The sequence below is a fragment of the Medicago truncatula genome, chromosome 5 (assembly GCF_003473485.1).
Source record: "Medicago truncatula cultivar Jemalong A17 chromosome 5, MtrunA17r5.0-ANR, whole genome shotgun sequence".
Lineage (NCBI taxonomy): Eukaryota > Viridiplantae > Streptophyta > Magnoliopsida > Fabales > Fabaceae > Medicago > Medicago truncatula.
In genome coordinates this window covers 19,349,249-19,362,916 of record NC_053046.1, presented here as the reverse complement: position 1 = coordinate 19,362,916, position 13,668 = coordinate 19,349,249, and the positions used below count along the sequence as shown (strand labels likewise).

At 30.8% G+C, this 13,668-nt stretch overlaps 2 protein-coding genes across 2 annotated transcripts; both read right to left on the bottom strand.

Moving 5' to 3' along the window:
- Window positions 1-6,035: 6,035 nt before the first annotated feature.
- LOC11414020 (uncharacterized) lies at window positions 6,036-8,699 on the bottom strand. The gene is made up of 5 exons (XM_003614005.4): window positions 8,479-8,699; window positions 8,313-8,385; window positions 6,624-6,675; window positions 6,448-6,517; window positions 6,036-6,344 (listed from the first exon to the last, which is right to left on the bottom strand). Exons 1-5 carry the CDS (start codon window positions 8,590-8,592, stop codon window positions 6,258-6,260), a joined length of 396 nt encoding a protein of 131 aa, XP_003614053.1. The 5' UTR covers window positions 8,593-8,699; the 3' UTR covers window positions 6,036-6,257.
- A 2,607-nt stretch (window positions 8,700-11,306) lies between these two features.
- Window positions 11,307-13,537, bottom strand: LOC120580637 (serine/threonine-protein phosphatase 7 long form homolog). Its single transcript, XM_039834666.1, has 4 exons — window positions 13,478-13,537; window positions 12,885-13,318; window positions 12,402-12,492; window positions 11,307-12,283 (listed from the first exon to the last, which is right to left on the bottom strand). The coding sequence occupies exons 1-4, from the start codon at window positions 13,535-13,537 to the stop codon at window positions 11,441-11,443; spliced, it is 1,428 nt and encodes a 475-aa protein (XP_039690600.1). The 3' UTR covers window positions 11,307-11,440.
- Window positions 13,538-13,668: the final 131 nt, after the last annotated feature.

The window sequence follows — 13,668 nt, the reverse complement described above, 5'->3', positions numbered from 1 at the left end:
AAAGCACATGAGTCAAACTATTTACACTACCAAAAAAAAAACTATTTAATTTATGAGCACTGATATTTGAACAACTATTTAGTACAACATTTTTGACAACCTTTCTTTTCTCTCTTTTGATTGGTCAAAAACAATAGAGAGAGAAAAAGTAAGAGAGAGAGTCAGAATATAATGTGAATATGAGAGAGAAAGTTGTTTAAAGGTTATCACAAAATGGTTGTACAAGTATCATTTCTCTTAATTTATCTATATTCTAATTTGTTTCCTAACATTTGGAGGAATTTATAATTTCTTTAAATATCGATTTAAACGAGTAATTAACATAATAAAATATATTTTTTAGGCATGAAGTCAAAAGTTGACAAGAGAGGCATGTTGCATGACGTAAATAATCTAATCAGCATAAATGTGGGTAACATAGCTTTGTTTACAAAAACATGTGAAACTTTTTATTTGTCAAAAATAAAAAAAGGAAAATGTTAACCGATGTCTCTGGGACACTCGTTAAGGATATGAAAAAGGAAATTATATAGTGGTTAAAGCATTGAAATTGTATAATTAATTTATATAAAGTTAAAAATAGTTTTTTTTATGGTAATAATTCTCTTTTATGGTATGTTTCACCAGTGTTCGAAGGCATCGGTTAGCGGGATAAAAAAGAACATGTGGATTTTTTTAGCAAAAGTGACTGTTGTCTCCATGTAACATTTTCAATATTTTTAAAAGTGTGGCCGTGTTTGCCGCCGGCATATCCCCCATTCTATGTCTATTATTATACTATGCCCCATTATATGTCTCTATTTTCTATTTTTAGGAGATATGTCTCTATAATAAAATCATTAATTTAGTCCCTAGTCATTCAATTACAATTAGGAGATTGACACCATATTTTAGGCCCAACATTCTATTGTTATTAGTTTTTTTTAAGTGATTAGTAGCTAGAAATTCACCTTTAAATAAATAAATAGGGTGTTTAAAGTTTAAACTCTGAGCACTGCATATACTATTAGAGTGATGCTAAACATCACGAGAAAATTCACAGCAATTGTTTCAAGAAAAGCTAATTGCAATGGTTACAAAAAAAAAGAGGAAAAAAAGAGGCACCAAAATTTTTAATTAAGAGTTACCTTTTAAACGTGTCGAGATAATTCGTGAAGAATATTATCACTATAAACATCATTTCTGATACTATTATACATTGTCCTTTACCACCATTTGATTAATGTTATTGAAAATATTTTTTAAGGAAATAATTAAAAGGATACAACTTTATTAACTCGTCCAACATACCAAAAACCTTAAAATCGGCATGATAATTATTTGGTCTTAGAAGAAGAAGAAGTGTGTATGGTCATAAAATAATGAATTGAAGACAAGAACATTTAGAATGATAAGCAATCATCTTCCTTTAAAAGGTTGAATATTTTTTTAGGAGGAAGGAAATTTTATACCTTACTAAAGGTTCTAGCATATTTTGTATGAAGTTTTAATGTTGTGCTAGATGAAGCAAGATTAAATTGTGAACCTAGCTATCAAACTTACCAATAATATCTGCAAAAGTTTTTCCATTACTGAACCTGCAAAAGTTTTAATGTAGAACAATTATTAAAATCTATGCCATATGGAAACACATTAGCCTTAGCAGCTGTATTCAAATTGTTATTGTTTCCAACATCTACAGTTGAATCACCAAAAACATACAAAGTTGGCACAAGGTTCTTTGTGAAATAAGAATTTGCTAACAAAAGTTGAAGGATTAGAAGATAAATAACCCAAAAAAATTTAAAGATAAACATTTTTTTTAGCACAACATATATGAAGATGGTGAATGATGTTAGGACCTTATATTATGATTTACCAAATCTTTAAATTAAAGATTGTTTGTTTTTTTCTTCAAAAAAAAAGATTGTTTGTTTTTATTTAAATAATATGATGATATTAATATATTTAATCTTTATTTGCATAAGTAAAAGTTGTTTTTTTTCTTACTCATTTTTGCTCCCCCTTGTATGCCTCTTACACGCCCTACATTTTTTTTCCTTTAAAATTACCCTATTTGAATTCTATGCGTGTTATTGTGATTTCAGATTCTAGAATCCAAACTCAATGAGAAAATATAAACCAAGAAATTGACTAACACTCCTTCCACTAAATAAAATTCTACAATAACATAGTTCAACTAAAAAAAAACAACAACAATATAATTCAACTACACCACCAACAACAAAAATAAAAACATCAATTAAACACAAACAAGATCATGGATGAGCCAAACAAATTTCTTCCTCAGGATCAACCATGCATGTCCTAATTTCTTTGTATGTACTAGGGTGAATGAAACTTGCCTAAATAACATGAATAGATATAACAAAGGTAAGATCTAGGTTGATTGATCCCTTGGAACTATACTAACCAGATATAGAGAACATGATTATGGCATGATCGTCATTTTGAAGTTTCATGTTAGTGAACCAAACACGTCCATCTAAGCTAATCGATGAAAATCGATACTCAACTTTGACCACCTTTTTCGCATTGTCGTGGTTAAGTCTGAAGGTGAGAAAAACACAAGAAAGAGAGGTTTGAATTGTGTTGGTCGCATTTCAATTCTCTTTGTAGATACTAGAAAATAGATAGCAGCGGAAATAAAAGAGATAAAGGATAGGAAACAACACAAAATATTTATCCTACTCCACCCCACAACCATAGATTACGTCCAGTCCCCTTAAATTTACAAGGGATTTTTCCACTATAATCAAATTTTGATTACAATAACAATACTAAGACAATCTAATCCTAGATTTCCTTACCTAAACCTAGAGGACTTCCTAATCTCAATCTAGAGATTTACAAAAACAAGTTGTGTACAAAACTATTGTGTTTACACATACTTTAGGAGTAGTAAACACATTTGAATCACACTACACTTAGAGTGCATCTCTTCTGAATTTTTCTGACTGTTTCTAGACATGGTATATACTATAAACAAGTATGTAGATAATTACATTAGTATATGAACAGGTTAGACTTTGTATGTATCTACGTGAATTTCCATCTTAAAAAATTATGGTAATGGTTACAATCGTATATGAACATGTTAGGCAAGTGTCGTAACCTTATTAAAAAATTCTTGGCCCTTTATATATAATTAAAGCTAGATGTTTGTTGCTTGAAGAATCCTTGTCCTTGAATGCCTGAATAAATGATGAGATATCCTTGTAGAAAGTAGTTAACGTATTAGTACAAAGAGTCGTTAGAAAGGTTATACAATTTTTACTAGTTCGAGAGCACAGTACACGACGTTGTACTATATTGTGTTACGTACTACTTGCATGTTTTCTTCATTTTTTTTCAAACATAATCTCTTTTTGATGAAGGAACTTTTAATAGAAAGTAGAAGATGGACAGTAGTTTTCAAGTTTTTATGCATATTTTGGTAACTGGTTTTTCATTAGTTGTAATTGGATTTCATATAATGGTAACTCGTGTTGATTTACATATAGATTTTATAGGAAATGGTACCAATATTCTTATCGTAACTGCAATGACGATATTGTTAGGATGCACATCTTCTTTCTGGTTTGAATTTGGGGCATCTTAGTTGTGTTTGCAAATTTTATGTGATGTTTGTCATTTCGTCTACAAATTAAAAATATATATATTAGCAACTTTTCATCAATTTAGGCTTTGTAGTGGAGAGCTTTGAAGGGTTATATGTTTTGATATATATATTTTTTAATTTTTGAAAGAACATGATAAATGATCGCACTTAATTCATTTTTAAAAACATAACCTTAGAGTTTGTTTTAAGAGTGTATGGAATATTGACAATACTAGTTATCATGATTTTAGTTGGTCTTCAATTTTTAGTTTTTATGAATGATGCATAACCATATTCATTTCTACTTTTCATTGTTAAACCCTCGAAATGCAATTGGAATGATGCATAACCATATGCATTTCTACTTTTCATGGTCGAACCCTCGAAATGCAATTGGAAAATGAGGAAATCTTACTTTGACACACATTAATGAAAAAACGTTAAAAGAATATGGAATCAAAGTTAGATTTGCCTCTTGGTCTTAACAATAGTTAATTGTAAGACTTAATTGGGACAACTTTTACGACAACGTATATTATTCTCTCTTCAAGTCGATGTGCGTGGAAATCGAGGTCAATCAAAAGATATAAAAAACAAAAAAAACAAAAATAAAATCATATGCATATATGAAAGTATGTTGTTGGTTATCACATGAGTTGTTCATAAATCATTTCTGTTAATCTTTTAATTGGATTTCAAGACAATAGTGTATTGTTTTAACCATTTCCACAATAAAATTTCGTGGTGGATCAATAATTAATAATAGTTCTCTAAAAAGCAGGCTAATAATAACAACTCACTCAAACAAAAACAATTATACACAAGACTTGTATTCAAGTTTATGCTCACATTTTTATTTGTATTGTTCACGCTATTGAAAGTGAAATGACATAATTTTCTTTTCGTCACAAAACGTCAAGGTCAAGAATCCAAATTATCAAAGGGTGATGGTGTCCCTTGTAATCATTGTTTTATTAAATAATAATACCTGTGATATAGTGATTTCAGTATCTTTATTTAGAATTTACTTTTTTTAGGGGTTATTTAGAATTTACTTGGTGACCATTCAAATTTAGGCAAAAACACCAGAGCAGTTGAAATGACTAAATTTGTAAGACTTGTACTTTAGGTTTAAGAGCTATGGTTGAACAACCAAATTCACCGGAACGACCGGTAATTTTGTAATCGACCGATAGAATCATGGATGTTAGAATAATGAATCTTCTAGTTTATTGTAGAAGGGGATCTTGTTTGATGGCATTATTATTGTGTGGTTTATTATTTATCTTAGGCTTAAATATGATAATCGTTCCTGTAATTTGGTTCAGTTTTGATTTTTGTCCCTGTAAAAAAATAACTTTGAAATACATCTCAGGAAAAAAAAAAATTGTTTGAAAAAGGTCCCTGGCCCCACTATTCAGCTGATTTGGCATGGTTTTTGCCACATGGCAGTTGCTGACTGTGTAACTTTTGCCACGTGGCGTGTCACATAATATTAAAAAATTTAAAAATAATTAAAATTCTGAAAATTGTTTTTAAAATTAAAAACAATTTAAAAATAAATTTTAAAATATTAAAATAATTTTCTGATTTTTTTTTTTTGTATAATTTTCAAAATAAACTTTTTTTTTTTGCAAAATAATATATATTCAGAAATTTCTGAAAAAAAAGTAATTCTTTTTTAAAATTAAAATTTTCGTAAAAGAACAAGAAATTAGAATTTTTTTTTAAATTATAATTTATTTTCAAAAATTTTAAATTTATAACTTTTGAAAATATAATTCTCATTAAGTTTCACATTTTTTTTTCAAATTTTAATTTTAATGGTTTTTATGTCAAAAAATTAAGTTTTCGAAAATTTTAATTTTCAAAGATTTTTTTCAAAAATATTTTATGATTTTTAAATTTATTTTCAGATTTTTTAAAATAAAAAAATTAATTTTCAGAATTTTATTTTTAATTTTTTTTAATTACGTGGACTGCCAGTCTGCCACGTGGCAAATACCATGTCAAGTCAGACATGAAGTAGGGCCAGGGACCTTTTTCAAAAAAAAAAAATTGTAAACATTGTATGTCTCAATTTGGAAAAGCAAAATGAATGAAAAAAGTTATTTTATTTCTTTTAGATAATTTCTATTCTCTTGTCCTTTTAGCCTCCATGATCATATCATCAACACAAATAATCAATTGAAAGAGTTGATGAAAGAAAGATGGATTTATTAATTTATCTTAGTTCAGAGACAAAAACAACGAACTAGATTACATAAAATAAAGATGACCATTTATTATTTAGGTCTATATCAATGGTCAAATGCTTCTGCACCAAATGCTACTTAAGGCATTTTGGGGAATTAACAGGAAAAGAGAGGATGTTGAAACTCCAAAAATAAAAAAGAAAACCGTATTATTTAATGAAAAGTGATGAGATAATATATATACCCTAAAGTTTAAATGCTTTATTATACCCAAATCATTGCAGTCAAATACATTATTAAGCAGCCCAAACTGAGATTATTATTCTGAGGACAGAATTATCGGAACCACAATAAGTTAACAGAATCGATGAAGAACCACCATCGAAACATAATCCAACCCAAAATTAGGGGAGAAGACGATGACGGGATATAATAATAACCATCTTTACAAAATTTGTAGCTCAGGATTCGTCCTTGGAAAAGAAACTTTGAGGCAAGCTGAAATCTTCTTCATTATTAAGCACATCGATCTCATCGTCGTCTGATTTCTGAGGTAGAATGATAAACAATTCAAACGCACTATGTTAAAACATAAAGGACAAACTAACATGTTATGTGAATGAGAAGAATCGAAACTTGTTGATAGCATACCAGCATTTCTATGTTGTAGAACCGTCCCAGCAATTCAAGGACCTCGTCAGCAGTGAAGTGTCTGTCAAAACTGAATGAAACATATATAGTTGTAAGATCATATATCAGAATATAGATATCAGGCACATCATGATCTTTATAATCAAACAGACTTAAAAGTGGAAAGAAGAACAAACCTCCTCTTTAAATATTCCATCAGACCATAAAGGACAAAGTGACGATGTACTCCTTCATGAAATGAATATTAATTGTAAGCATAAAAATGGATGAATCTCAAACCCGAGAAAAAATAAATATATGAAGAATCGTGATCTCTTATGAGTATTACTAGTCTTAAACTATCTAACAAAGGAAAGATTCAAAAGAAAAAAGTGATCCTCTGTCTTAACACAACTACTCAAATAAACAGCATCAAATAAAAACGAAACAAGCACCGATCACATGTGACACAGGTTCAGGTATGAAAATAAGTTCAATCAACGAGGCTCAATTCATTATTGTTCTTGTAGTGTAGCCTCAACAAATGCTTACTCTTCACTTGACAGGTTCATATGTGAAAGTGGACAAAAGCTTTTCAACCAATAAAGACAAGTAATTGATGATTTCATATTGTTTGTTACCTAACCTCCAAACTGTAGCCAAATAACACTTTGCTTAAGGTGTGTTTGAATAAACAAATCAATCTAGCGTACAATGAATAAATGCTTAGTATATAAGAACTTATTTATGAAATATTTCTATAATCAAAGATGAAATATGATTAAATTGTTTTCAGATAAGTTGTAAGATATTTCCTAAGCTATTTCAAGGAGCTTATCGATATAAGCTAAAAATAACTCAAGACATATCATAAATTATTTTCATAAGTTCACTCAAACATTTTACACAGATGCATGTGACATAAGATAACCCCATATAACCTGTAAATAAATTCTTCCAAATGCACCACTAGTCTGTACTCTCTAAAATGGTATCGAAGTCATTTAAACCAGAACATAAAAAAGGGCCTGAAGCTTGGACATGGGCCTAACTACATTTTCCCAATAGGGTTTGAGTGTCAATTACATATAAATCAAAGGTTTAGATATGATTTTAGTCCCTGCAATTATTCCGCTTTTGGTCCTATAAGTTTTTTTGTTTGGATTCAACCTTTTACACATTCAAAACCTATTGTTTTTAGTCCCTAATGTCACCTTATTGGGCCACATGGCATGATTATATTGGGCCATGTATGATGCCGGGGCCTAAAAGCAAAAGTTTTTGAAGTTGCAAGGAATAAACCCAAAAAAAACAAAAAATACAGCGATTAAAATAGAAAAAGTTGTAATTGTAATGACTAAAATCATAGTTAAACCTAAACCAAAAAATATAAAATATTCACGTAGATATTCTGATTTGACTCCTCTAAAGTGAGTAAATAGCAAAGTTCAAAAATCAAGGATTGATATTGTAACCAGCAGTGATTTATCAAGTGAGTTCATATATAATATGAATTATTGACTATGAAGCACAGACACTTCTTGGATTAGACGTGACCCGGTGTCAGACACCGACACGACAGCGACACAGATATTTACACTAAGTTATGTGATTTTCTCAAATTATTAACATTGTCGGCATGTCAATGTCGTGTCCGTGTATGTGCTTCATATATTATTGATTTTAACTACTAAACTGAATTGATCAGAGCCTGCCACAGGAAATTGAGTATAAGATATTTTTTAACCAACTATTAATTAGAGGTTATATTAATTTGTTTCTTAGCTTACAAATTGAGCTACCTATTTGGGACAAAATTGAGTTTCATATAAACTTCATATGCACATAAAAACTCTTAAATTGAAGACAAATAAAAAATCAAGCACCTTGAAGTTTCAATGGAGGATAAATTTCAAGAGCTTCCAATAGTCTCAGCTCCAATTCAACCTGGTCTATGTCCTATCACCATGATCATAAATCAAATTCAAAATAAATTCAAAATTCAGATAAATTTAAATTGAAATTAACATTGAAATTGAAAGTTAGAGAGACCTTGTTGAGAGATGAAGCGGAGGAAGGAGGAGGTTTGCAGGGAGAATGAACAGACATGCCATCTTGTTCCTCCTCTTTGGGTTTCACAGCTTCTTTGCCATTGCTCTTACTCATCACTGCAAAATGGGGGAAAACAGAGACGTTTTCTGATTTTTGAAGGGTTAGGGTTTTGGTGTTGTGAAAAGCCTGTTAGGGATTTGTTAGCCCGAGAATAATTTGGGTCGGTTGAAAAAACCCATTTATGATTCATAAAATCAAAATTATTTGAATTCAATTTGAACTAATATATTAAATTAAAAGGAATTGACTCACATTTAACTTTATGGATTCAACTTCCATTGTCGATATGATGATAAAATAAAAGTATCTTTGTAAGTGTTTGTTAAGTTTTGAGGTATGTTCCAACGATCACGAATCATAGAGTCCAACTCACCTAAACTTTGTGTAAGGAAAAAAGAAACCCAATATTTTAAAAAATAAATGATGTTTGTGTGATCACTTTACCACAACTTTCTCTCTCTCTCTCTCAAAAGAATAAGGTTGTCTCAAAAATTGTCATAAAATGATTGTATAAATATTATTGCTCATTTTAAAAATATAATCAAACCAACCCCATGAGTTTGATCTAGTGGTAAAATGAAAAGGTTTTGGATCCAAATTATTTGTATTTCAACCTCGGTAGTGCCTTTTAAAGAGAGATACATGTAACTTTATTGGGTTAATTGATTACATGATCCCTTAACTTGATTTTTTTTTTTTTTTTTGTTTCAAAAGTTACATCGTAACTATAGAAAGTCTCAATATGATCATTTATGTATTCTGCCGTTATCCATTTTTATCAAAGGTAAAACATTTAAAAACTAATGGAGATGTCCAAAATAGCTAACAACAGAACACATGAGAGACCATATTGAGACCTTTTAAATTTATATAACAACTTTGAAACAGAGGATTACGTTAAGGGATTGAATAATCAGTTAAGCCAAATTTATTTGTAGGTGGTCTATGAGTCTTAACTTATTTTCTCCCTTGAGCCGGGACATCATCGTTTCACTATAAGGATATGTGTAATCTAAAAGATGTATTTGACAGAACATCACAGTAAAAGACATAACAACAAATGAGAATTTTTTCAAGGTATTTGTTAATATTTGTAAATATAATGTAGAGAAATCTAGAATAACATATTGTTTATATTATTCCTTAGCATATTCCATTATAATTAAATGTTTTTTATTTTATAATTCCTATATAATACAATCTTCCTAGTGCAACCCAAACACACAATTTTCAGTATATGTCTCTTTTTTTTCCTCTTATTTAACATGGTATTCATATCGTGATTGTCAGATGGATTCACTGTCCTCCAGTGAGTTTTTTTTTTCCGATACAAACCAGTTTTCCTCTCCTCCACTACCGTGACATTTTCCGGTTTCCAGTTTTATCACTTTCTGCACAAACAACTTTTGCTCCCGCCACCCATTTCAGTGACCACTATGGCAACTGACCACACAATTTGACTTGCAATCCCCTATCTGATCAGCCCCCGAAAGTGTTGTCCCATATCCTCTTTCACAGACCCACATGTGTTGTTCTTCTCTTTGGCGCATCTAGGCGTGAAAGCATGTCTGACCACCATTTCGATCATTGTTTGTCTCTCAAAACTTAAAGTTTTATCCTGGTTCCAGATTCGGTCTCATATTTGGGTTTCGATCAACGAAAATACATATTCATATTCAAAATGACATTTTTTTATTGATTTGCGTGTTGTTTCTCTCTTAGGGGATAACTATGGTTGACTCTAATCCATCTACCACTTATGTTACTACCAAAATTACCACCTCTGATGCTAACAAAAGTAATTTTACAACTACGCTAACACTAATTTAACGGGTCAATTTTAAAATTTAGATAACAATAGTAAAATTGAGAGAAAATTTTAAATTATAAATTCAAACACCACTTGAACAGACTTAACAAAAAAGACTATAAACGAAAAAAAATAGTATCAAACATGTATATTTTAAGAGTTTCTACGATATTCATTAATAAATTGTTGTATTTTGCTAAAACAAATCATTAAATCAACGATCATTTTTGTAAATCAAAAAATAATTTGTCATTTTTTTCATTTTAATTATAATTTTTTTCTCAAAAGAAACTCATTTAATATTAAGCAAACATTCGTTTAAAATTACATTTTTTTTTGAAAGAGGGAATTTTTATTTTATACATATTGATACATTCTTGTCAAATTATTTAATTTACCGTAAAAATATTATATTTTAATCATACTGTTTTTTAAAATGGAAGATTATTGAAAATCAAATGATAAGATTCATATTAGAAATTTTTTTTTTTTTGCCCTTATTTAATTCCAAAAATACAAAAATGCCCTAGTTTTGAAAAAAATTGCATAAATGCCCTACTTTTCAGAAATTCTGGTACCTTGCAACCCCCACTTGCGGGGTACCTTAAAAAAATTTTAAAAATTAACTACCCCGCAAGTGGGACTTGCGGCCTACATTTTTTTTTTTTTTTTTAAAATTAAATAACTTGCGGCCTATATTTTTATTTTTTTTTTTTTAAAATTAAATAACTTGCTACCCCAACTTGCGGGGTATTTAATTTTTTTTTAAATTTTTTTAATACCCTGCAAGCCCCACTTGCGGGTTTGTTTTTTGTTTTTTTTTTTAATTTTTAAAATAAAAAAAAATAATAAAAAAAAGAAGGAAAAAAAATAATAAACATATTAAATATCATGATATCTACAATTATTATAAATGCCCGGCTATCCCACACCCTCGTCTTCGACGATTTCTTCCGCGATTTACTTGAGGGTCATGTTGGTCTTCGTCGTTGTTATCTGCAGCTGATTGTATTTGACTACCATAACCCAATGACAATGACACATCGTGTTCCCTTGTTGGCCATCCCATATCCAGAAATTGATCACTAGAGTTCAACGAAGCCGGAGAAAAGTGAGATAATAGGTTTGTTGGTGTTGGTGGGTGGTTGTAGTTTTGGTTGGTGTACATTGGGTATTGTGGGTTGCTGTAGGGGGGGTAATTGGTGTTGGACGGTCCAGCTTGGTTTGGGTCATTATAGGAGAAGTAGTTGTTGTTGGATGCGCCAGCTTGGTTTGGGTCATTGTAACCATAAGTTGACTGATAATGGGCTCATATGCATTTCTCGGGGAGGTATATGGTGGTGGTTGGATGATGTTTTGTTGGGGGGTGTCGAGAAATTCATACATTACAGAACCATGAATGTTTTGGGTTGTATGTGGTTGGGATTGATGATCTTGTAGTTGAGAAAAAATGTCTTGATCCCAAAAATCATCATGAATTGGTGTTTGGTTGTTGCGAATTTCAGGTTCATGTTCCGGCTCTTCTTCTTCGGCTTCGTCTGGATCTGAATTTGATGGGTTTGTTTCAATTGAAATCCTTAGACGTGGGTTGCATGTGGTTGTCAACCACTCAATATACGCATGAGTGTGGGTGAGTGATCTTGGCCGCATGCGTGGTAAAGTATGACTCCGTCGGTTGTCCCAATGTTCGCTCTCTTGTGGAAAGCGAAAACCATTTGATTTGTACCACGTCTTGAACCGTTTGTCTATTACATGGTACTGTGTCATGTCTCGTGGGGGCCCTGGTATTTCTTGTGGCAGACCAAATTGGAGCTTGACCCTATCAGTTGGATGCCATTCAACTTTGTCAAAACATATAAGGTAACTTGTTGCAGTCCACTCCCAATATTCTTCAGGCAAGTTGTGTGGAACATTCTTGTATGGTCTCCATTTAAACTAGCACAAGAGATAAGATGTAGTGTAAGGTTAACAATTTTGATATATATATATATATATATATATATATATATATATATATATAAAGTCATAATTAAAAAATCAATTATAATATTACATCATGGGGTAGTATGTCATCAAACTTTTTTCGGTAAGAAATAGTGTCATGGCTTGGATTTTCATAGTATCTTGAACCTGCACCTGTCCATCTAACAAATGATATAAACAATTTAGTAACTAATTTATCAAATAATAATATTAATAAGAAGTGAGAAAATGTGACGAAATAAATATTAAAAAAAAAATTGATCACGATTACTTTAATCCAAGCGGCCACTGGAGTGGGTTATCATTTTTCGGAGCGATATAACTCAACCGACAATATCCCCAAACTTGTAACAGGAAATGACATCCTGTTAGTGCTTTTATATTTGGGTGTGATGCCTCACACAAGCCACGATAAAGTTAAGTCAACACTGCCGATCCCCAACTATAGTTTCTTGTTAGATTAAAATCCATTAACAAATACAACCAGGAGTTGTGCACAAATAATCCAGTTGTATTAGGAAACAAGAACCCTCCAAAGAGGTATAGTAGGTACCTCCTAGTGTGTTGTATTTTTACCTCCGGAGGAGATTGTTCACTGAAGTTATTATCGACCAGATTATCCTTTAACCACGACAATGAGAGGGTAAAACCATCAGTTTTATTTGCTGGAGGAGTTATTCCCAACAATTGAGCACAAATGTTCCACGCAAGATTTGGAGGAGCCGTAACAAATGGTCCGCAAAAAGGTAATCCGAGTAACATATATACGTCTTCCAACGTGATTGTGCATTCACCCGTTCGAAAATGAAAAGTATGTGTTTCAGACCGCCACCTTTCTACAAGAGCGGTTACGATGTGTCTATCGATTTTGTAACGCCCTATTTGAGAAACCTCAAAAAATCCGGTTTGACGTAGATACTCTTCAATATGAGGACTTGGTATTATGTGTTGTCTTGTACGGGTGACGAGAGGTGCACCCTCTGCATCCTAACAAAAAAAATAATAAATGAATACAATTAAAACATAATCAAAATATAAATTTAAAAAAACATTATATATTGAAATTAATATTGAACTATAATATTAAGAGTAGTATTAATAATTAAAAAATGAAAACGACATTAACAAATTAATATTTATATATACCCATCTTCTGATATGTTCTTCATTGGATCTGTGATCATTTTCCAACCACAAGTATGCCATTACTTTATATAATTTGTTTGAAATATTGGTTGTATGTGAGTGAGTAAGGAAAGGAATGTGAGTGAGTAAGGAAAGGATTGAGATAAGTAGAATATGTCTGAAGAGTTAAAATATAGTTCTAGTATTTATAA